At 31.6% G+C, this 23,561-nt stretch overlaps 2 protein-coding genes across 4 annotated transcripts; both read right to left on the bottom strand.

The window, feature by feature from the left end:
* Positions 1-708: 708 nt before the first annotated feature.
* Positions 709-4,929, bottom strand: LOC112790769 (probable pectinesterase/pectinesterase inhibitor 39). The gene is made up of 2 exons (XM_025833316.3): positions 4,554-4,929; positions 709-1,631 (listed from the first exon to the last, which is right to left on the bottom strand). Exons 1-2 carry the CDS (start codon positions 4,855-4,857, stop codon positions 943-945), a joined length of 993 nt encoding a protein of 330 aa, XP_025689101.1. The 5' UTR covers positions 4,858-4,929; the 3' UTR covers positions 709-942.
* A 1,131-nt stretch (positions 4,930-6,060) lies between these two features.
* Positions 6,061-13,212, bottom strand: LOC112790755 (FRIGIDA-like protein 2). Of its 3 annotated transcripts, none has more exons than XR_011881177.1 (4): positions 12,279-13,212; positions 10,419-10,582; positions 7,392-10,314; positions 6,061-6,860 (listed from the first exon to the last, which is right to left on the bottom strand). XR_011881177.1 is itself a non-coding variant. In XM_025833298.2 (3 exons), the coding sequence occupies exons 1-3, from the start codon at positions 12,901-12,903 to the stop codon at positions 9,781-9,783; spliced, it is 1,323 nt and encodes a 440-aa protein (XP_025689083.1). In that variant the 5' UTR covers positions 12,904-13,212; the 3' UTR covers positions 6,061-9,780. The 3 variants fall into 3 exon arrangements, 1 of the variants encoding a protein (XP_025689083.1); XR_011881178.1 differs by having other exon boundaries at positions 6,061-6,855; XM_025833298.2 differs by having other exon boundaries at positions 6,061-10,314.
* Positions 13,213-23,561: the final 10,349 nt, after the last annotated feature.

Raw genomic sequence — 23,561 nt, 5'->3', positions numbered from 1 at the left:
ATATTAGTAGACAACTATACTTGACAATAATTATATAGAAATAACAAAAATCGATACTTTTGGAATTAGGAGTTCTTCTGAAGTTTACTTAAAATTGGATTGTTTTTTGTTTGAACATGAATTTCGAATGCTTTTGGGTGATTCGTCCGATGTCTTTTGCGGCTATGGTGTCGTCATTCGACGTCTTGATGAAAGTGGGGGTGGTATTTACGAGGGACTCCGATACTTAAGTTAGCAAAAATTTTAGACTAGTTTTTAGTAGATTGGATTCGAAGTATATCTGAGGGTGTCAGAATATTTATAGCTATATATGTAAGGTTAATAACAACTTTTTAGAGTAATTTCATTTTTAATAGTGGCCTGGATAACCATTCCTTTTTGTTAGGAAAGTTGTTGAGATCTCCTTTTTAGATGAGTAAAAAAGATTGTAGGGATTAATTACTGATTCGGGTAAGTAAAGCTTGTATAACATCGTCGTTCCCGACCTTTATGAGATTGGGTAGGTGTTGATCCAGATAATATCTGTTGGTTGGACTTTACTTATTTTAAACCAGGCTAAGTAGCTAGTGAGTCGGTATATAAAAAAAAGTATTTTTTTTTCTTAAGTACTTTTGCCATGATTAACATTTTTAATTTATAAAATATATAAATACCTTAAATAGAGTTTAATATCGCAATAGATTAGTCATTCTCTTGCAAGTCGAAAAATACAATGAAATATATATATATATATAAACAAAATCATTTTAATTGTTTGGCTCTTTGTCGAACACACAATAAAATCCACAATTGATCTGATGAATTAAAAGGGTAAATATAGCAAACACTAATATTACAGTTGAGAAGATAATTAAGCACAAATAATTAAAGGCACATACAAAACGAGAAGGAAAGAACAGAAAAGCGGGTAGTAAAAGAAAATAGAATTAACTAACTAACTAACTAGAATCCATTGTCATAAGGAACACCAGTGGATGGAATCCAGGAGTCAGCATCCAAGAGATGGGAAGCAGTGAAACGTTGTGCTTCAGCTGGTCGATGAAGCACTCTAACACCAGGCCACTTCACTCTCCCGTCCGTACCAGCTCCAGGCCCAACATTCCCATACTCCACATACGTAACCCTATCAGTGGGCTGCCCTGGCATCTCTTCCCAGCCCGCGGGCCCAACAATAGAGTCAATAAAGCACTGCAGTATAGCCACCGTCGAGTACGGCCTCCATGGCCGGCCCAAAGTCGCATGCACCTCCGACTTAGCATGCGAAATGGAATCTTCTGGAGACATCGTGAAGTTGCATCTCTGGAAAGTGAAGGCGGAGTTATTGTCATTTGGATCGTCACGTGACTGAGCGGTGAATGTCACGTGATCACGGTATCTGGCGTAGAGCATGCAGTCCTGGAAGACGGCGGCGGCGGCGCCGTAGATGAAGTCGACGGTGCCGTAGATGTCGCAGTTCTTGTAGAACTGCCGGCCGGAAACTGCCCATAGAGTGTCCTGGTAACCGTCGATGGAACATCGGTAGAAGACGGTGTTGTTTGCTTCGTTGCGTACGGCTACTGCTCCGCTTGCTTTTAGACCCGCTGAGTTCACAAATGCTATGCTTTCCGCCATGAACCCTTCTCCATGAATATCTGATCATAGTTACATACGCCAACTCAATCATTTTTCTCTTTTAAGAGTTTAGTGCAAAGAAAATTTGGTTAGTGGTTAAAAAAGTTATTTGTTCACTTAACATTTTTTTATAAAATAATATATTTAAATATGAGTTTAATTAAAACCTTTTATCCAAAAATCATGTTGGTTCTTTTGGATGATTATATACGCAGTTTCATGTGAAAGATAGTTATTTTTACGCGTTATATTAATGTATTGTGTAATATAAAATAATTTTACGCATGTCAATAAAAATAACTATCTTTTACATTAACAATATGAATGATCATAAAAAAATAGATATAATTATATGACAGAATAAAATGTTTTACATTGTCAATACATTAAAATTAAATTCATATTTATATTAAAATGACAAAACCAATATACATATAAATGATTGGATTTTATATAATTAGTATAAGAATTAGTTATATGCTAACTAAAAATCTGTTAATTACGACTCTATAAATACATAATAAAACGTGTTTTCTTCCTTTTGTCAAGAAAGAAGAGTAAACTCCAAGGTGATTAGTTACTAGTTGATTGTTTTTTTATCTAATATAAAAATTTAATTAAAAACTTTAAATAATAAAAAATTAATAAAATTATATAAATTAATAAAATAATTTATTCAAAATTATGTAAACATTTTATATATGAGAATTCAGGACTAAAAAGGGTTTTCAATTTTTTGTTTTTTAATTTCTTTTTATTTTTGAACATTATTAGTTAAAGTCCACAAATCTTTTCTTTTTTAAGATAAAAAAATGTGTTTATTATAGACATAAAATTTTACAAATTTAATTTTGATGTACTACACGTGTAAAATAATTTTATACGTGTATTTAATTACATAATATCACATTATTAAAAATAATTATTTTTATTATAATATCAATAATTATTCAAAAAACAAATATAATGGTAAGACTACATAAAAAATTTTACATTATCAACATATATCAAAATTAAGCTCTAACTTTTACATAATGGAAACCATACTACTTTAAAGTCTATTAACCATGATGATGCCACTATATATATAGATCACTGTAGAAGTATAGTTACTATATAAGTAGATCGATCAATAATTCAGCAGCTAGCAAGTTGGCAACCAATATCTGATAAGACGAAGTAGGTTACAATTATTTGTGTGGTAGGTTGTCAACTACCCAAATTTAAAATACAAAAAAGAAAAGGTTATCGTTGTTAGGTTAATTCCTTAGTCTAACGGTAGTTGTTAAGTTGGGGTTGCATGTACTTGTTTTCTATACCTTGAATGAAGTCGAGTTTACGTGAAATTGATACCTAAAAGTCGTTGGATGAAAATTTAATCAAATCAGTTAAATTATCTAACGATTTTGAAGTATTAACTTCACATGAAGTCGACTTTATCTGAATTTCCACCTGTATGAATAGCTTATTAACTTTTGTGTATATAGATAGATTAGATTGCAATATAAATGTCAATTGATAGATTCTAATAGGACTATAATACAGTAATTAAGATAACTATATAAGTATTATTAAAATTATAATTATAATTTTTTATATTTTAAAATTAAAATGATCATCTCAATATTCTTTAAACTTTTGGTAGGCGGGTATAACATCCCTCCAAATTACCCTTAGCATTTATACCTCCATTAGACCTACATTATCTTTTTATTGTTACCAAAAAATTAAGGCTTTAAAAACTCAAGATTAAAAGAAGAGGAGTTAATTGAATTACTTATTATCACAAAACCCTAAAATCAAACTAGGCCTTGCAGACGCACCTTATCCTCGTTCTAGTATGCGTATACGGTGGTTAATTACAGTAGTTATAATACTTCAAAAAATATTATTAAAATTTTAAAAAGTATTTATACATTAAAATAAACTATTCAAATGAATATCAATATATATATATATATTGTTTAATTTATTTTTAATATATATTTATATTTAATATATATTTTATGTTAGTAATTGATTTTATTGATTAATTTTGTGTACACCTAGTATAATTATATTTAAATTAAGGTAACATTTTTTTATTATTTAGCATTGCCTTTAAAAAAATATTACTAAAAACCGTATTATCAAACTATTAAAAAACATTTTTAATTTTAACAATACTTATATAATTATTATAATTGCTAAAAATATATACATACTAGAATTTGCCATATATTTTTTACTCTCTGACTGCCATTTTTTTCATGCAAAAATTGTTTAATGCATTGATTGCATTCAGATTCTCTTCTAGGTCACTCTCTCTACTAGTATGAGTTCGTCCGTGTATAAGCATCTAAAAATACTGTGTATATTGTATATTAAAAATTAGACATTATATATATATATATATATATATACCAAAAATCAAATACTAAGAACTTCAATAGGGGATTTTATATATTTGAATAATCCTAAGTGACAGTACGCACATCAATTTGTACCACAAAATTCAAATTGAATATTTATGTACAATCATTTTTATATAAAATTGATAATTAAAAATTATTAAATGATGATTTAATTAAATTTATTAAATTATTTAATAATTTTTAAATATTAACTTCACACAAAACCAGTTATATGTAAATTTTCACCGTCTTATTTACATATTGATTTTTTAGGTGAATCATCACATATGCTCCCACTGTATTAAAATATTACAAATAGTAAGCATAGAGCTGAATAAGGAGAAGAAGAAGAAAAAAAAGGAAGGAAACAATGTAGTATCATAATTAGTAGTTACTCTTTCATGCATGTTTGATTTGAATTTTAAGTCTTCATTCTAATCTATTCTATCATGAGTAATTTTTATCTTTTTTTTTTTTTTTAAATAATTGTTGAAGTTGAAATGATGGGAGCAAATAAATAAATAAAAAAAATAAAATGAAAATACATACCTATGGTGGAACCTTGGTAAGCAACTAATTTAGTGTGGCGAGGACCATCTCCAACAAGCTTAATATTGGTCTTGTCATGATGAATAACAACATACTCTTCATAAGTACCAGCTCGAACATGAATGGTGTAAACACTTTCACTCAACTTTGGAGCATTCTTAATTGCTTCACTCACACTTTTGTAATCTCCGTTCCCATCTTTCGATACGATTACACTGCCATCGCAATAACACACTAAACAAACTGAAAGAAACATCGTCACCACCACAACTATTTCCCTATTACTTTTGCCTACTGACTCCATCCAACTCTAAACTTTTTTTTTTAAATATAATTTGTTTTCTCCTACCTATGGCTCTGATCTTGAATGTGTCCCTTATATATACCTGCTGCTTCGATAAAAGCAAAGTAAAGCCACGTTGACTTGTGAAACTCCAATTGATGTGTTTGCTTTGATATAATCATATAAAAAAAATAATTAACAAACCGAGTTAATTAAACACCTCAAGTAACCAACTTGGATTGGTCGAATAATCAATTTACTCAACCGTTTAAGTATTGGGCATTCGAATTTTATCTTGTACATGCAATAATTTATTGACCAACGACAGACCTTTAAATAAAACTCAAATCCGCTACAGTTTAATTCTTAATCTTTTGGCCTAGAAAATACCATGAAAAAAAAAACCCCTCAAGTTATTATTAGTTACAAACTAGAGATAGCAAAAATATTCGCAAGTTCCATGATGATACAAGTTACGTATACATTTATTTATTTATTTATTTCTTAAATTATTCGAAAAATATTAATTTTTTTATTTCTTTTATATAAAGCTTAGACAAACAATCTATCCAAAAAATTGTATATAATTAGGATTTAGGATTTAGAACCTACATCTTAAATCCAATTCACTAGTTTACGGTCAACTTTTTTATTCTTCGATTCATCGGTTCTTAGATAAAAATGGTTTGTTTAAAGATTAAATTAAAATTAAACTCTAGTTTTTGGTTAAATCAGTTTGATCGACCACTCCTGTAAGTTTTCAAAAGAATGGTTTTATGCTTAAGGTGAATTTTTCTATCTTCTATAGTTCTATTGGTTCTCGTTATTTTTTCTTTGGGGGAGGGGGTGGTTGAGCGCTTTATTAATTTTTTAAAATATTTGACAAATTAATTATTTTTTATTTTTTATTTTACTTCATTTTAGAAGATTTATATTTTTGTACATTATCTCAAAATTTTATACTTATTTTCTGCGAAGTAAGAAACAATTTTTTTTTATCTCAATTTTATGGTCACTGACAACGTAATTGTGGAAGAACATATTTTATTATACATTTACAATCACTGCTAGTATAATTAAAAAAGAATATTTATGTTTTTTTTTTCTTCAAAGATAAGGAATTTATTTAATAGTAACAAAAAAAAAAGCTGTGGCATGGGTCCGAGTCATAGGATAGAACAATAATGGGAATAAATTCTCTCAATTTTTTTTAACAATTAAAAAAAGTAAAATGTGATTTTTCATCATTAATTTTATAAGTGGGATAAAAATAAATATAAGAAAAAAATACTAAAAAGTTAAAAATCACACTTTACACTCTCAATTTTGTTTCACAACGGAGAGAATCCATTCCCGAACAACAATAATGAAAGATTGGGGATCTCTCAAAAAACTTTCTAGCATTAAACAATCTTGCTAGAATAAAACGAAAAGAGTAAAGTTGCTTAGAAAGGGAAAGAAACGAAATGTTTGAAGAAAGAAAGCTCAGAGATACTGGTTTGAGCTTCGGTGGAAGAGGCTGCTGACTCTGGCGGAACCCTTTGCTGGTATGTGATTTGGTATCCTGATGCTACGTCATAACACTTTCAACTATTGAGGGCCCATTGAATTTTATCTTCATCTCCTATTTTGATTGATTGAATTTTGAGACTTGTTTCAAGAGGAAAGACTTGTTCAATCAGTGTCTGATTCCATTCTGTGTTGGGTTTGCAGGTCCTTAACCTAGAAAAGCCTGTGATTCTGGAGGATGTGAGCTTGCTCCTGGCCAATGTGAAAGGGAGCCATGGTTAGTGAAGAATGCTGATTGTGGTTTCGGGGCCTACCTGCCAATTGACTCCTTTGAGATCTTTGAGCCCCAGCTCTCCTTCAGCCTTTGGTCTAGTCACAGTATCCCAGCTCACCCATGCCATACGCCTCTCATTACCATGTTCTCCCCACCAATACTGATTTAGAATGGAATGGATTTCTGATATGAGACTCTGTAGGGTTGCGCTACCAACCTTGTACCCTCCTCTGAACCTTCTCTTTGATCTCAATAAAGGTAGCTCGTTTAGATTTTTGAACAACCTATTCTTAGAGTAAGATAGAGTTTCTAGATTTTTGAACAACCTATTCAATTGATTCGATTTGCATAAATATGCAAACAAAACATGCATGTATCCAATTTCACTTTAGGACATTTGTGTAATTTTTTCTCTCAATTGATTTATCTATTACATATGTACATTTTAACATAAATCAGTAAATAACTCCTGCTAGAGAGATTCTTGATTGAAACTAAAATCACGTAACTGTTTAGCATTCCAAATCCTATCAAATTACGATTGCTAACCCCAAACCAACAAAGATGGAGCTTAGTTAACCTAGAAGTAGTTTTAATAGAGTAAAAACCAAACAATTTCTTAGTAGAGTAAATTATAATTTCTATCTATGAAAGTTGAAAATGCTGACACATCTACCCTTAAAAGAAGGAAATTACTATTTGTACCCATAAAACAGTTCCGCACAACAAAATTATCCAAACACCGAAAAATCACCTAAAAATCTCAAATTACCTTGTCATCATCTGCATCATCAGTTCATCACATTATTCTCTGAAACATGCGTGTTGTTACAACAGAGGCACCAACAACAGTAGTAGAACACATCAAATGGAGAAGAACCAAAAACCAATTGAGTCATCGCAACCACATCATTGCAGAAGAAACGGATCCAACACCACAAATTCAATCTGGGTGCAAGTCCAACATTTCGTCTCTGCTCCTTTCCACATTCTCCAACAACATCAACAACAATGATGAAGGGGGCAACAAAAAATGAGAGAAGAGATGAAGGTTTGAAGGGTACCATTGCAGAACTAGGTGTTAAAGTCACGACGACAACAACCACCAGTGGATAAAATTCTCCTCCAATCTTCTTGCGAAGCCACAGAATCCAATCCCCGTCAGAGACCGCGTCCTCGCGCTCTGCAACGTCGGCTCGTTGTGGCTGATGGATGTCGCGTGGCAATGCTGATGGTTGGTGAATTGAAGTCGCTATAGCTGATGGTGGTCGCGCGACAGTGCTTCAAGCAGTCCAGCAAGTACAAGGTTTTTGGAGGCAGAGATGGGGTTTGCTTCTCGGCGAAGCAGATCGGGAGTGGGAAGGCATCGGAGGCCTTAGGAGGTGGAGGGTAAAGTGTAGTGGTTGTGATTGCGAGTCTCTTGGCCGTTGCGATAGCGTTGGGGGAGGTCGGTGGCGGAAGTCCATTGTGAAGAGGGGTGGGAATGAGAAAAATGAAAAAGGGAATGCGAAGAGAGAGAGAGGGGGCATGATGGTAGTAGTGGTGATGATAAGAGTAATTTGGAGTTTTCAGCTGATTTTTTAGTGTTTGGATGATTATGTTATACAAAACCCATGTTTTATGGGTACAACAACAACAACAACAACAAAGCCTTGTCCCACTAAGTGGGGTCGGCTACATGAATCAAACGACGCCATTGTGCTCTGTCATGTATCATGTCTACAGAGAGACCGTTTACATGTAGATCTCGTTTGACCACCTCATGGATGGTCTTCTTAGGTCTTCCTCTGCCTTTCGCCCTTTGTCCATCTTCCATCTCATCCACCCTCCTGACTGGATGTTCTATCGGTCTTCTTCTCACATGTCCAAACCACCTGAGACGCGATTCAACCATCTTTTCCACAATGGGTGCTACTCCAACTCTCTCCCTTATATCTTCATTCCTTATTTTATCCAATCGCGTGTGACCACTCATCCATCTCAACATCTTCATCTCTGCCACACTCAGCTTATGTTCGTGCTCTCCTTTAACCGCCCAACACTCCGTACCATACAGCATAGCCGGTCTTATAGCGGTGCGATAGAATTTACCTTTAAGTTTTAAAGGCACTTTTTTGTCGCATATAAAACCAGATGCACTCCGCCATTTTGACCAACCTGCTTGGATCCTATGATTTACATCATGTTCAATCTCTCCATTATCCTGTATGATGCACCCAAGATACTTAAAACTTTTAACTTTTCGTAAGGTGTTCTCTCCAATTTTCACCTCTATATTGGAGTTTTCCCTTCTCAGACTGAACTTACATTCCATATATTCCGTCTTGCTACGGCTTATGCACAGACCATACACTTCTAGAGCTTCTCTCCATAACTCCAACTTCTTATTTAGGTCTTCCCTTGACTCTCCCATAAGGACGATATCATCGGCAAAAAGCATGCACCATGGCACAGGCTCTTGGATGTGCTCTGTGAGTACTTCCAAGACTAATGTGAAAAGGTATGGACTTAAGGATGATCCCTGGTGTAATCCTATACCAATAGGAAATTTCTCTGTCACACCACCTTGAGTCTTCACACTAGTTGTGGCCCATCATACATGTCTTTAATTGCCCGAATATATGCGATCCTTACTCTCCTCTTTTCTAAAACCTTCCATAAGACCTCCCTTGGTACCCTATCATACGCTTTTTCCAAATCAATAAACACCATGTGTAGATCCCTTTTATTACTACGATACCTCTCCATCATCCTTCTTAATAGGTATATCGCTTCAGTGGTAGATCTGTCTGGCATAAATCCAAATTGGTTCTCTGTTACTTGTGTCTCTTTTCTCAACCTCCGTTCTATCACCCTTTCCCATAACTTCATAGTATGACTCATAAGCTTAATCCCTCTATAATTTCCGCAACTTTGTATATCCCCCTTATTCTTGTAGATAGGTACCAACGTGCTCTTTCTCCACTCATCAGGCATCTTCTTTGACCTTAAAATCTCATTAAAAAGCTTGGTTAACCAGTTGATGCCTTTTCCCCCAAGACCCTTCCAAACCTCAATCGGGATATTATCAGGTCCTAATTTTCTTTTTCTATGGATATATGTGTTAGTGTTTTCAACTTTCGTGGGTAGCAATGGTAGTTTATTCAAAATTGACAAGTGATTTACCATTGAGGAGAGTAATAAGGTTGGTAATATTGAATATTACCATAAGGCCCACCTGAAAGATCTACCATGCCAAATTGCACAGCTGTTGAATTCATGTAAGGATTTAGATGTTCTTGAAATAAACATACTGATGAATGAACAAGAGGTTCTTCACAACAGTACTGGTATTGGTGCGTTGTTAAATCACCTTCATTAACATTATTTTTCTGGATAGCCGAATGACCAACTGCATTCGGTGTTTGAGTTCGAGGGCGCTTAAATTCGCTTTGCTGCTGCCTCTGCATCTGCATCTTTCTCTGTGGCTGCTGCGGCTGATGTTGTTGTTGATGCAGCAGAAGCTTTGCAGTAGAAGCCTGTGCACATGCGCGGCGCTTCATTTTTAACTTCTTCTTTATCATTGACTTGTGCCTCCTCACTTCCTCTATACGCTGATCAACTATAGCTCGCGGATATTCAGATTCGAGTTTATGATACTCAATAGTCTTAATAACAGACTTCAGTGCATGAATTTCTCTAGCTGTAGTCTCAATCTGAAAAGATAGCTCAATTTTTCAGTAAATATGGGCAGTGGTACTATGAATGAATTAGGTTATCAATCAAGAGTGGTAGGGCGTGCACCCACACAAAGACATACCAGAGTCTTTCCCTCCTCTGTAAGTCTTTTGGAAAGTTCCTTAGACTCCTCAACACAATCTTTCAAAATGGCAACCGGTGAGATCTTATCAACAAGATTAAACTCAAAAACATACTTGACAGCCAGAATATGTTTGCCCCTGTTTATCAGTTTCTGAACAATATCTGCAAAGCACAAAGAAGCAATGGCTTATTAATAATAGTCTGGGGTAACACTAGAATTATGCCTATAATCATGAGTTAATTTATCTATAAAGCAATGTAAAACTAGAATGCCATGATATAGGTTGAACAAAATTACTTTCCCCTTTATTACTTGCACCGCTAGTAAGATACCTGTGTGTGTGTGTGTGTGTGTGTGTGTGTGTGTTGGTGTGATTGTGTGCATGCTTATCCAAGACAATAATACCATTTTATCCCTGCATGCATGTGTACGTCAATCTATACTAATATAGAATAACAAGATTTAAATTAAAATAAACTATATTTTTCAACTAATTACTTGCCCTGTTAGTACCTCTTCTAGGAAGTAAGCATGACCATGTGCTTGTGTAAAAGATAATCTCCTAACCATTCTGTGCAGGTTAGTAGTGCTCTGCACAAAATCAATTTGGAAATGAACGAGTTTATTAAAATTAAGTGATTTTACATTCATTGACAAATACTTGGAATTTTTTTTTTGGGCATCTCTCAGATTATGCTTTATGGTTGCATTCTCACTCCTTTTTTTTTATATACAATATGAATCTAGTTATCCAACTGATTTCATTAAATGGCAGAGGATTAGGAAAACCTCCCATTGATTAACCTTATCAAACCTTGCTTACACTGCAAAGTGTTAATAGCAGTGCAAGACTCCATTTCCAATTTCCAATGGTGAAGAAAGGGACCCAAGAAGTTTTATCAGAAGCTCTAATTAGTTGCTCCACCAATGGAATAAAAAGATCTTCAACAGTTACTTTGTACGATGGAGCTTTACAAAATGCATAAATCAATTGAAGCAATTAGTATTCTAAGATGGTATAGTCATATGCACTTCAAGATTAAAGTTAAGAAATATTAACTTGAATTGGTAACCCATATAAACTTAATTAAGAAAACTGCTGAATAATTAATAGGAAACAAGGTATAGAGTGTGCATGAAGCAGGTAACAGAAATTTTCGAGTTTTTTTTTCCCCATCAGAATGGTGTTATCTTTAAATGTAAGTTAAAATCATGGACAATGCTAATACCATGCAAAGGGGAAGACATATACCTTGTGATGATAATGTTGAAAACATTAACATATCAAGGTCAATATATTGAAGAGAAATGTTAGTGCCATGTACAAAATCTGTTACAGACCCAGATATGTTGAGATGGACGAGATTAATAGGCAATATAACAAGTAATATATGATTTCCAGACAACAACTAAGAAAACATTCCCCTTAGCATGGAAGAGGTATATGAGTAATGGTGCTATTACTATTAGCCCAAGGGAGAGACCATTTGTATTTTGCACCATGTTTATATGCAAAACATCTACCCCTCAACCCAAACTATGGCCTTAAGTCCAATCATTTCGTCCAAGACCTATTCGATATAAGTTTCACACCCAACCAATGGTGAAGGAATGCATGTCAGAAGCTCTAGGAAGCAAAACAAATACATGGTAACACATTAATACCAGGAATACAGCAAGATAACACTATTTTCAGCTAACATCGGTCAATTTTTTTAAAATTATTTTGTCTAACTTCAAATCTATACCCTAAATCATAAATCTTTATCCCTAAATCCTAAATTATAAACCAAGGCACTAACAATTAGTATGGCATAGAACATCAAATTCTCAAATATTATAAACCAACAGCCTTACCAGGAACTCTATCAGCCAAACCGGTGATCCGGCACAGCTCCGGAAACTCCTCATGAATCGTAGCACCCAACGAGCAATCCACAAGCTCATCCAAAATAAACTCAGAAACCAAACCAAATGCTGCAACCAAGTGAAGAAAACCCAACGCAACCAGAGTATTGCCGCTATCTATGGCCACCAACCTTTCTTTCCACTCCCTCGCCGCCTCCAACGCCTTCTCCCTCGTCTTTGAGCTCAACCACGCATTCGCGATCCTCAGCTGCTTCATCAGCATCAAGCAACACTTCCTCACCTTCTTCAATTCCGCATCATTAAACCCACTACCACCGTGGAACCCTTGAAGAGCTTCTAGAACCATCTTACCAGGTTCTGGTGCGCATCGAAGCGCCCCTGGGAGCTCAGCCTGGACCTTAATCCGGTCCTTGAAATGGGCAAAAAGGTAATTCCTCAACCCTACACCGTCCATCTTCTCGCACAGTACGCTTAGCGCGTACCTCGGCATAACCGAGCCCGAAACGACGTAGTTTTGAGGGAACACACAGGCTGAAAAGTGTTGGTAAGTTTCTAGCTGCGGAAGGTTCGCGTCTTTGGCTGGGGTTGATGGAGGCGGCGACGCGGAAGACATGATCGGCCGAGCAACGGCGTAGGTTTGCGGGAACACGTCGGCTGAAAAGAGGCCGTTAGTTTCTAACGGCGGAAACGTTGTGTCTTTGGTGATGGTGACGCCGAGAGAGAGAGAGAGAAGGTCTTGGAAGGCTTTCTGTGAGGTTCGGTTTCTTTGTGCTGACTCACTATTCAGCGACCATTGGGAGTGCTTAAAGGAGTGATCGCAGGATTACCGCCGGCTGGGGATGGAATCAGCGAGTTGGGTCACTCTTGTGGATTGATTTCACTAAAAAGTGAAAACCCAATTTCATACCACCTTCAAATGTTCACCAAACCAAAAATTATTTAGAAATATTATTTAAAAATTATTAGTTTGTATTTTTAAAATATTTTATTTAATTTAATATATTTTAATATTTAGTTATTTAATTAGATTTTTATATTATGAATTTAGGTTTTTTATTTAATCTAATAAAATATTATAAAAATCTCATAATTATAATAGTCGCATTCAATAATTAAAGGTGTAAAATTTTATTTGTTTTATAATAAAATTATGATATAGATAAATAAAATTGAGTAAATTTCTCTTATTGTATTGAAGATTTGGATAAAAAATTGAGAAATTTATTCGATTTAGTTTTTAAATTATAAAATAAATAAGTTAGATTGAGAATTTTTTGATATTTTTTTGTATTTAATCTATCTTCTTTATTTTTTGTTTTAATTTTAATATATCTTTTTATTTAATTTGAGTTCTTGTTTTTTGTTTATCCTCTATTCTATATTATTTAGTATGAGATTTCAGGTATTAGATTAATTTTTATTAATCTATATTTATTCTTCTTGTGTCCTAAAATATAAAATTTCAATGTGTCTCACATCTTTTTTTTTATGTTGTTGTCGTCCTTATCTTTTTTGTTTGTGTTTTATTAATGTTTTGTCATCTTCTTGATTTTATTATTTAAAAAAATAAAAAATAAAAAAATATATCATACAAAAAAAAAAACAAAAATCATCTTTGTTATATCTGTTCTTTTCATACACTAATTTTTCAACATAAGATTCGATGACGAATGTTCTGTGAAGAGGATTATAATGATAAGTGTTTCGAATGTTAGCAATATAAAAATATTAAATATTATTTAAAAGTTATTAATTTATATTTTTAGAATATTCAATTTAGTTTGATGTATTTTGATTTCGTTTACTTAGTTACTAAACTAGACTTTATGTTATCTGCTTAGGATTTTTCTTTATTTTATTTTAACCTAATAAGAAGTTATAAATACCTCATAAATTATAGTAGTAGTCATTTAGTGTGTATTTGGATTTCAGTTTGCAAACAGGAGTTAGCATAAAATTGATTTTGATGAAAAGTAAGTTTAGGTTAACCTGGTTTATGTTTGGCAATCTTTATATCAAAATTGATTATAGTAAAATAAATATTGTTTGGATTATACTACTCAAAATCACTTTTAGATTAAAAATTACTAAAAGAGACATCAATTTAAATAATTTTTTTTATATACATGCAAAATCGGAAGACTAACAAAAATAATATAAAAAATATTTATCATATAAATAAAATAAATACAATAAAAAATGAAAATATGAAAGAGAGTATTATAAATTTTATAATATCAAACAAAAAAAAAATATTCTATAATTTTTTTAGTACTCTCATTACTCTTTAATTTAGTATGATTTTGGATTATAAATTTTAATTATTTATGACTCTATTATTACTTATAATTAATTTTTTATTTATTTTGTCCTTTTTATAAGATCATAATTTATATTATACAAAATTTTGATAATAAACATAGTATATAATAATTATAATTACAAATTTTACAAAGTCAGAATAAATAAAAAATTAATACAAAACAAAAATAGAGTAAATCAAAGAATAGAAAAAAAAATCATACAGATAAGAAATAATAAAAATTCTATAAAACCAACAACATATATCATATGAACAAAAAATATAATAAAATTAAATAAAAAATAAAAAATTTCATACATAACATAAATACAATGTAGGAAAGGATAGAAAAAAATTTACATGAACAACAAATAATAAAAATATCATAAAAAAGTCAACAACATTTGTCGTATGAATAAAAGAGCACTACACAAATAATATAAAAATATTTATCATATAAACAAAAATATAATAAAAAATAAAATAAAAAATATATAAAAATTAAAATATGAAAATAAGTATTAAAAATGATAAAAAAATTAAAATATTCAATTTGCTAGTAATTGAAACAAATTTGAACTATTTTGATGAAAAAAAAAGTTGTAACTAAGAACTATGAAGAAACAAGAAGAACTACAAAGAACTATTGTAGAACTACAAATAACTACTGTAAAGGATAGTTATTGGTATCCTTTATACAGAAGAAAATGAAGAGTATGGTTGGTAAAGAAGAAATAAAATTTTCACCTAATTTTCCAAAGGTGATAAGCAACCATGAATGTGAAACGCATAAGCTACAAATTTTAGCTTCTCTGAGTTCAAGGGCAGAATCATTTCTGCGTTCAAAAAGACAAAAATTACCAAACATTAAAAGTAAAACTTTTAAGAAGTTCAAACGCACTTCTCTCCTACCCAACACGTTTACCAAACACATCTTTAGTGATTAGAGATGTGAAAACTCTCCTTTTTTTTTGTTTCATGATGAAACCATTATGTAGACAAGTGAGGTAGAGTGAGTCCCTCTTTTGTTGTATGGAGAATTGAATAGACGTTGAGGAGTTCCTTCATTTAATTCCAAAACTATGATGTGAATAAATTAGATTAAAGAATCTCTTTCTTAATGCGTCAAGAAATTGAGTAGAAAATAAAGTGATTATATTTTTATTCAATTTTAATCTATTTCTTTTTGTTTTTAATTCAATTTTAATGTATCTTTTTATTTATTTGAATTTTTGTCTTTTGTTTATCCTTTTTTCCCTTATCACAAATGGCCCTAAAATTTGCAAATTTCATGTTAACAGCAAGCGAGTTGAATTGTCACTTTAATTTAGTACGAGAGAGAGCAACGATGAAGGGAATTTTTTTTTTCTATTGGTTTCTCATGCATTAGTTTTATCGGCCAATAATTAATTTGTCATTGATCTGAATTCGAATTTGTTATTGACTCATGAATTGCTGTATATATAAGATGAGATTCAAATTTCTAACACTTATTTAAACAATTAATAAATTAACCACTAGACTACCTCAAATCGATGAAATTTGTGTATGGATAGAACTCATAATACTAATCCAACGAACTATACGATCCGTACAATCCGACCCAATATATTTGGCTAGAATTGACAACTCGATTCGTAGCTAATCGAATTGAGAGCGAAACGACAAATTTGTCGCGGGGATGCGGGTTTATAATAAATCTTATCCAAACATTCACACTCCTAATATATATATATATATATATATATATATATATATATATATATATATATATATATATATATATATATATATGTACATGTTTAGAGAAGAGTGATAATGTTGTTACAACAAATTAGAATTGGAAAAAAAGTGACCAGGATTTTATTGTTGTTTGTGTTTTTTTAATTTTAATAAAAAAGAACTTGATCATAGATTGATAATTATATTATTTGTAATTATAACGTAAATTTTATTATTATTTTGTTGCTTTCAATTTTAATAAATTTGATTTTGTATTTTTTATTTTATTAGTATGTTTATGAAATATTAAATATTATATTTGAAAAAATGATTTTGTTGCAAATAAGGTTGGATTAAGAATTTTAGAACGCAGATAATGAGTTAAAAGATTCTTTTTCAGTGGGTAAAAAAGTTGAATTTTAGAAAATTTTTAAATTTGCAAATAAGGTTAGGAAAAGTCTAAATCTTACTTTTTTTTTTTTTTTTACCTTATCCTGTTATAAGCCCTGTATAGATGTTCAAAGTTAAATGAATCCAAATAAATTGGTTCATCCAATCTATTCTAAATTGAAAATCATCAAAACTCATTAATTTGAATTAGATTAGATTTTTTTTTGGCAAATGATTAGATCAAATTTTGGATTTACATTTTAAAAAGAAACCAATTTAATCTAAATTGTAAAATGAGATATAATATTATTATTTTATTATAAATTTAAATTTTATATATAATATCATTGATATGCTCAATTTATTATACATTTTTATTTTATTCATGTATTATTATTATTTAGTAAGTATTTTTTGGGAATATAACATTTATTTATTTATTTATTTTATCAACCTAAAATTTCTTTTATTTTTTAGTAAAAATATATTTATATTTTTTTTCAAAAACAGAATAATTCCAATCTAAATCGCAATAATTTGGATCGAACTAGATTGAATTTAAAAATAAAATTAAACTGATCTAATATAAACCACAACAAATTATATATTTTAAATCGAAATAATTTTTCCTTCAAAACCAATATAAATCGCACGGCAGACACTCTATATTTGCGTAAGAATAATGTTTCTGGAAATGCTTGGGTAAAAATGTTTTTAATAACAAAGTTCAATTAAGTACCACTATAATTAAGGTTCTAAAAATTGAATCGTTCAATAAACCGCTATATTACTGGTAAAATAGTTTAGAATTTCAATTATGATTCAACTAAAATAATCAAATTATATATAATAAAATAACGTATAAATTAAAAGTATAGTATCAATCAAAATCTTATAATCTCATGCAAATATAACATGAGTCAAAACAAAAAAATTGCCAAATATAAAAAATCTAAGTTTATATATGTATAAAATTCTTGATATTATATATAATATTTTATAGAATAATAAAGAATAACTATACAAAAATATTGAGACCAAATCTTAATTTTAGAGACCAAAATAAATATTAACTGAAATTTTTAAAATTTTTTTATGTTAGTCTCTTTAGCTCATAAATAGGAAGGATTAAATTTATGGATTTAGATCCTCTAAAATTTGAATTTCACTTTAGAGAGTAAAGTGTGATCTTTCACCATTGATTTTATGGGTTGGACCAAAAATAAATATGAAAGAGAAATTATTCAAAGATAAAAGATCACACTTTACTTTCTAAAGCGAAATTCAAACTTTAGAAGATCCAAATCCTAAATTTATACTTCTGAAAAAAAATTGTTAGAAATCAATCTGAGAGTTACATGCATGATATACATGATGAATGACCCTAACACAAACGAATAATCAATGTAACCAACCGATAAGGAATACTCATTTTCCTTTGAGATTGAAATTTCAAAGCAGAAAGGACACAAAGTCACATTATTCTTACACACACAAAAACATTTGGTGGAAAAGGCATTGAAAAGATACTAAATAATTCAATATGTCAACATGTGACCTAATCTTCACATGAATTACCCCAAAACAATTTTCAGGCGAGATATTTTTTTATCATAAATAATAGCAACAACAACTCAAAGTCTGAAGCTTATACCATTCTTCTCATGAAAAGATGAGTATTAGCAATAGCCAATAGGGAAAGCCGTGTGCTGAAACCACCAATGGCAAGGATTTCACATGTTCCACATATTTATATGTTTTTTTTTTTGTTACATTACATATTGCACATATATGCATGCTTAATTGCAGAAGCCAACTTGTTCATATTCACAAGTTTTTTCTTGTATCTATGTCCTTTGATTCCATGCATGGAACCTAGGTTCACGTGATAGACCGGCCTATGAACTGAACTAGGTAAGGATCCACATCTTTTATAATTAATGTTGTACAGTACATACACACACGAGTTTAGATTTTTTGGTTAACTGAAAAGATAAAAAAAAAAAAAAACAAAACACAAGCTAAGCCAAATTAGCTAGAACCAATAGTCTCCTGTATTAATTAGTGACACTGTTAGCTTCTCTTCGAATCAGATGGAACTGAACCTCTCCGTCTTTGGATAAAAGATCTTGGAGCTTTAATATAACACAATATCCTTCTCCTTATCATTTGTTTTATGGCTGGTTATGTTACTCAACATAAGATAAGCATCAAGTGAGTCTGTTTCACAAATAACACTCGTGCAATTAGATTTTCAAGCTAACATTAGCCCCTGCCAAAATACCAACAGCTCACAACAATAAATAGACAAGAAAAAAGAGCACCTGAACGGCTCAGCACCCATCTCACTCTATTATCCCTCAGAACACAACCAAAACCAGGACTCCCTAAAAAACACTAACATCACAGCAGACCTTGAGAGTGCCATTGGGTGGATGCTCCACTTAAATTTTTACTTAATATCTGAATAGATAAATCAGTTCTAATGAAAGTTTCTAAGATCAAAGCTCATATTTCTAGTTGGCATCGCCACTTTCTTATCGGATCAAGCTTCATCCGAGTTAAAAACTTCATGACATCGATGCCTCCATATCCACCATATTCCTGATACAAAGATGCAGTCCTTGCTCGATATGCCCTGTTTAAGCCAAGGAGCTAAATCGGACGATCCTCTAGTCTCAATGAACGTAGAGTCGAGGATATTCCAAACTGCTTTGGCCACATCACAATCTCTAAAATAATGCAAAATTGATTCAAAATGGATACTACACCTCTTACAAATATCACTAGATGTTAACTTGCGCTTGAATCGGAACGTGTCAATAGGGACAACATTATGAAGAGAAAGCCAGAACAACTTGATCTTCTCCGGTATGAAAGTCTTCCATAACCAATTTCAGTCTTCGCTTTCATCCTATTGGAATTTCCTATTCGCTAGCCAAATATATCCACTTCTAAAAGAGTACTCTTTTGTTGAGACATCAGCCCAAACCCACCATAATGGATGTTACCAGGAACAGACAACTCAATCAGGAATAAACGGATATGATGAAGAAGAGGAGAATAAAGCTTACTAAGATCCCATCAACTATTGTAAATAACATCATCAAGAGAAAGGTGAAGGTCAGTTATATGAACATAAGGAAATAAGTCTGCAAGCTTACCCAAAGAAACCCATTGGTCAAACCACAATGACTGATCCGAAGTATCACAACACCACGCAAAGCCATCTTTCAAGCTTTTGAACGTCTTTATCACACTTTTCTAAACATAAGAAGCCCCAATAATATCCACAAAATCTTTTCCAGTAGACAGATACTTGTTAGTCAGGAGTTGTACCTATAATTTCTTTTTGCAGTGAAAAAGTTTTCAAACAAATTTTTTCAGAAGGGCAATGTTAACACACTTAGAGTCTCTCACCTTTAGGCCTCCATATTTTCTCGGAGCCACAACCTTAGTCCAATTCACAAGGGGTAGTCCCCTCCCATCAATCTGACCCTTTCAAAGGAATTGCCGCATCATCGAATCAATTTTTTCAAAAGTATAAGAGGGAAAGAAGGCTACTTGCATATTATATACTGGAATGGAAGTCAACACCGACTTAATCAAACATAACCTTCCTGCCTTATTAAGCAGTCTACTTTTTCAGCTAACTAACCTCCCTTGGACCTTGTTAATAACCTTCTGCACCATCTTTTTTGCTGCTCTATCATGGCCAGTGTTCACTCTCAAATATCTGCCCAGGTTCTAAGTTAAGTGAACCTGAGAAACTCCTGACAAGGCCTCGTTCCTCGACTATGTAATATGCTTAGAGCATTGAGCCTTAGATTTAGCCAAATTAACTTTTAATCTGGAGACCTTTGTAAAGAGATCAAGAACCTGTATGATCATTTCAACCTACAACCTTGTTGCTTTGCAGAAAAAGAGAAGGTCGTCAACAAACATAAGATGTGAAATCCTAAGCCCCCTTTTGGAGATGATAATAGGGCCCAAGAGCCATTAGAAACATAGTGAGAGATAAGGCACGTCAATATTTTCATACACATAACGAAGAGGTACGTAAACAGAGGGTCACCTTGCCTCAGCCCGCTCTGAGGATTAAAGTTCTGTAACCTCTCACCAATCACCATTCTTTAGGGTTGAAAGAGAAGAAGAGCATACGTACCTCATGATCAGGCTAGTTATGTTCTGAGAAAAGCCAAAACCTATAAGAGTATATTGGAGAAATCTCCAATCCATCTTATCATATACCTTCTCTAAGTCAATTTTAAAAGCAACAATACCTTTCTTGGACTTGGTCTTGCCCATAAAATTAAGAATCTCTTCCGCAATGATGATATTCTCGCTCGTTTCTCTCCCCGTAATAAATCTCCCTTGAAGGGGACCAATTACCTCCATAAGAAAAGGGCAAAAACGATTAATAAGGACCTTAGTGAAAATTTTGTATATGATATTACATAGGTTTATAGGCCTAAATTCTTTCATGATTGTTGACCTGTCCAATTTCGGGATTAGAACAATAAAGGTCTCAAAAAAAGAAGCTTCTAATACTTCTCCTTCAAAAATTTTACACACAATCTTCCAAACATCCTGTCCAACTACGTCTCTGTAATTCTTAAAGAAAAATAGCTTGGAAGACATCTTGTCCAGGAGCTTTAAAAGAGTTCATCTCCATAACAGTCCTCCTCACCTCCTCAATTGAAACTGGTTTAGAGAGAAATTTGCAAGCCTCTTGACTAAGCTGCAGCAGGAGAACCCTGTCAAGACTGCCAAAATCCACTTCCTCTCTAGAATAAAAAAGTTTCTAAAAAAATTATTAGCTTCCTTTATTAGGGAACCTTCGTCATTCGACCAAGTTCAATCTTCTAACATAAAGTTGTGGATCTTATTTCTTTTCCTTCTGACAATGGTTTGAAGGTGAAAGAAGCTTGCATTTCTGCCTCCGAACTTGACCCATTTTCCTATATTTTTTGTACTAGTAAATCTCCTCTCTTAAGAGGACAGAATTTATCTCTTGTTGAAGTCACTTTTCTTCTTTTCTCAAACGAGGGTCATCACAATACTCCAAAAAAATTTGGACTATGTTAATATTTTGCTCTAACTCCCTTTTTGTAACAAATATGTTGCAAAAAACTTCTGAATTAAATTATTTAGCATCTCTTTTCACAGTAGCCAGACTTTTGGATACATTCGAAGACATAGAATTTTAGGTCTTGTAAACTACTTCACGGAAAAGGAGATGGGTGATCTACATCGCTTGTTTGATCTATATTTTTATATACTTGAAAATCAACTTAATATATTTGTTCAAATATATATACATCAGAGTAAAAACCTAATATAATTCCGGTCAGTTTTTACAAAAGACAACGTGTTTTCTTAAAAAAAAAAAAGAAACTTCAACCTCTAACATTATTATTTTGAGATATTATGAAGTCTTCATAAAAAAATCTATCAAATAGTAATATAAATTAATTTTGAAGTGTTTTATTTATATTCAGTGGGATTTTAAACCTAAAAAATTATTAATAAGTTTATTATTTTTGTAAAAAATTTTGATCGCTAGTGGTCAAATGGAGAAACACCATTGTTAGAAATGATGATATAAGAAGAAAAAATAATTATAGTATAAAAATCTTTTAAAGAAGAAATATAGCATCACATAAAAATGAGAAAAGAATGATAATGTTGATGATGTTAGTATTGTTGTTGTTAGTAATAACAATAAAGAAGGTCAGATAATAATAGTATTGTACAATAGAAATAGTAGAAATAAAAGTTATAATAACGATAAAAAAATAGTGATAGTAATTATTTGAATGAATTTTTGTGAGAGTTAAGATCCCTCTGTTATAAATAAAACTCTTAAAAAATTAATTTTCGTTACTATCTGAGGATTTATTTAACGAGAATTCATATCGTATCAAAATAATAATGTTAGAGCCAAAATATTTCCTTTTATAAGGAAGCCTTTGTCTTTTACAAAAATAGAATAAAGTTAAATTGGGTCTTTACTCTATACATAAACATTTTTCAATTACATACTTATTGATGTTTAATTTTATTGATAAAACTTGATATGGATAATATTCATCATATTTTATTGTGATTCAATTAAAATGATAATATTCATCATGTTATTGGTTAACCGTCAAATAATTTGACGGTTAACCAATAACATGATGAATATTATCAATTTAATTGAATCACAATTTAATTGATAATATTGATAATATTTTTGTCTTGAACCGAACTTATTTGCTGACTAGTTTCCTGCTAATCCGTTTGTTTGAGTAGTGAAGAAATGGGGTGTAATATGCCATGGCAAACCATGGAAATATGGCTAGGTGTAATTGATAATATTGATAATATTTTCTTCCATTTCAATTAAATTGCAATGACTCTTCCTTGTTTATTTTCATAAACCGTAAATCGTAGTGACTTACTGTAATTCACACTTTAATTTGTATATGATTATGGGTTTAGTGATTTTAAAAGAAGTGTTATTCTCTTAATTTTTTATTAATATGTGACCGTTAAAGGTTTATTTTTTATTTTTTATATTAAATTTATAGTGATGTTTTTTTATGTTGTAAGTTGTTGGAGTGTTAATTTTAAATGTAAAAATCATTTAAGTTAAGGTACTGAAATTGAATCCTCCAATTTCAATTCAATGAATTTTAAAGGTTTGAAACATGTAAATGAGACTGTCTGATTTACTTCTATTCAATATTTGTGTGAAACTCACTTTTCAACTCATGTCTCTATCTTCTCTCCTCTCAATGCCATAACCAAAAAAATTAATCTTAAATATCACATATCATAATTAATAGTGATACATAAATTAACAGAAATAC

The sequence above is a fragment of the Arachis hypogaea genome, chromosome 1 (assembly GCF_003086295.3).
Source record: "Arachis hypogaea cultivar Tifrunner chromosome 1, arahy.Tifrunner.gnm2.J5K5, whole genome shotgun sequence".
Lineage (NCBI taxonomy): Eukaryota > Viridiplantae > Streptophyta > Magnoliopsida > Fabales > Fabaceae > Arachis > Arachis hypogaea.
This window is presented reverse-complemented; position numbering and strand designations above follow the sequence as displayed.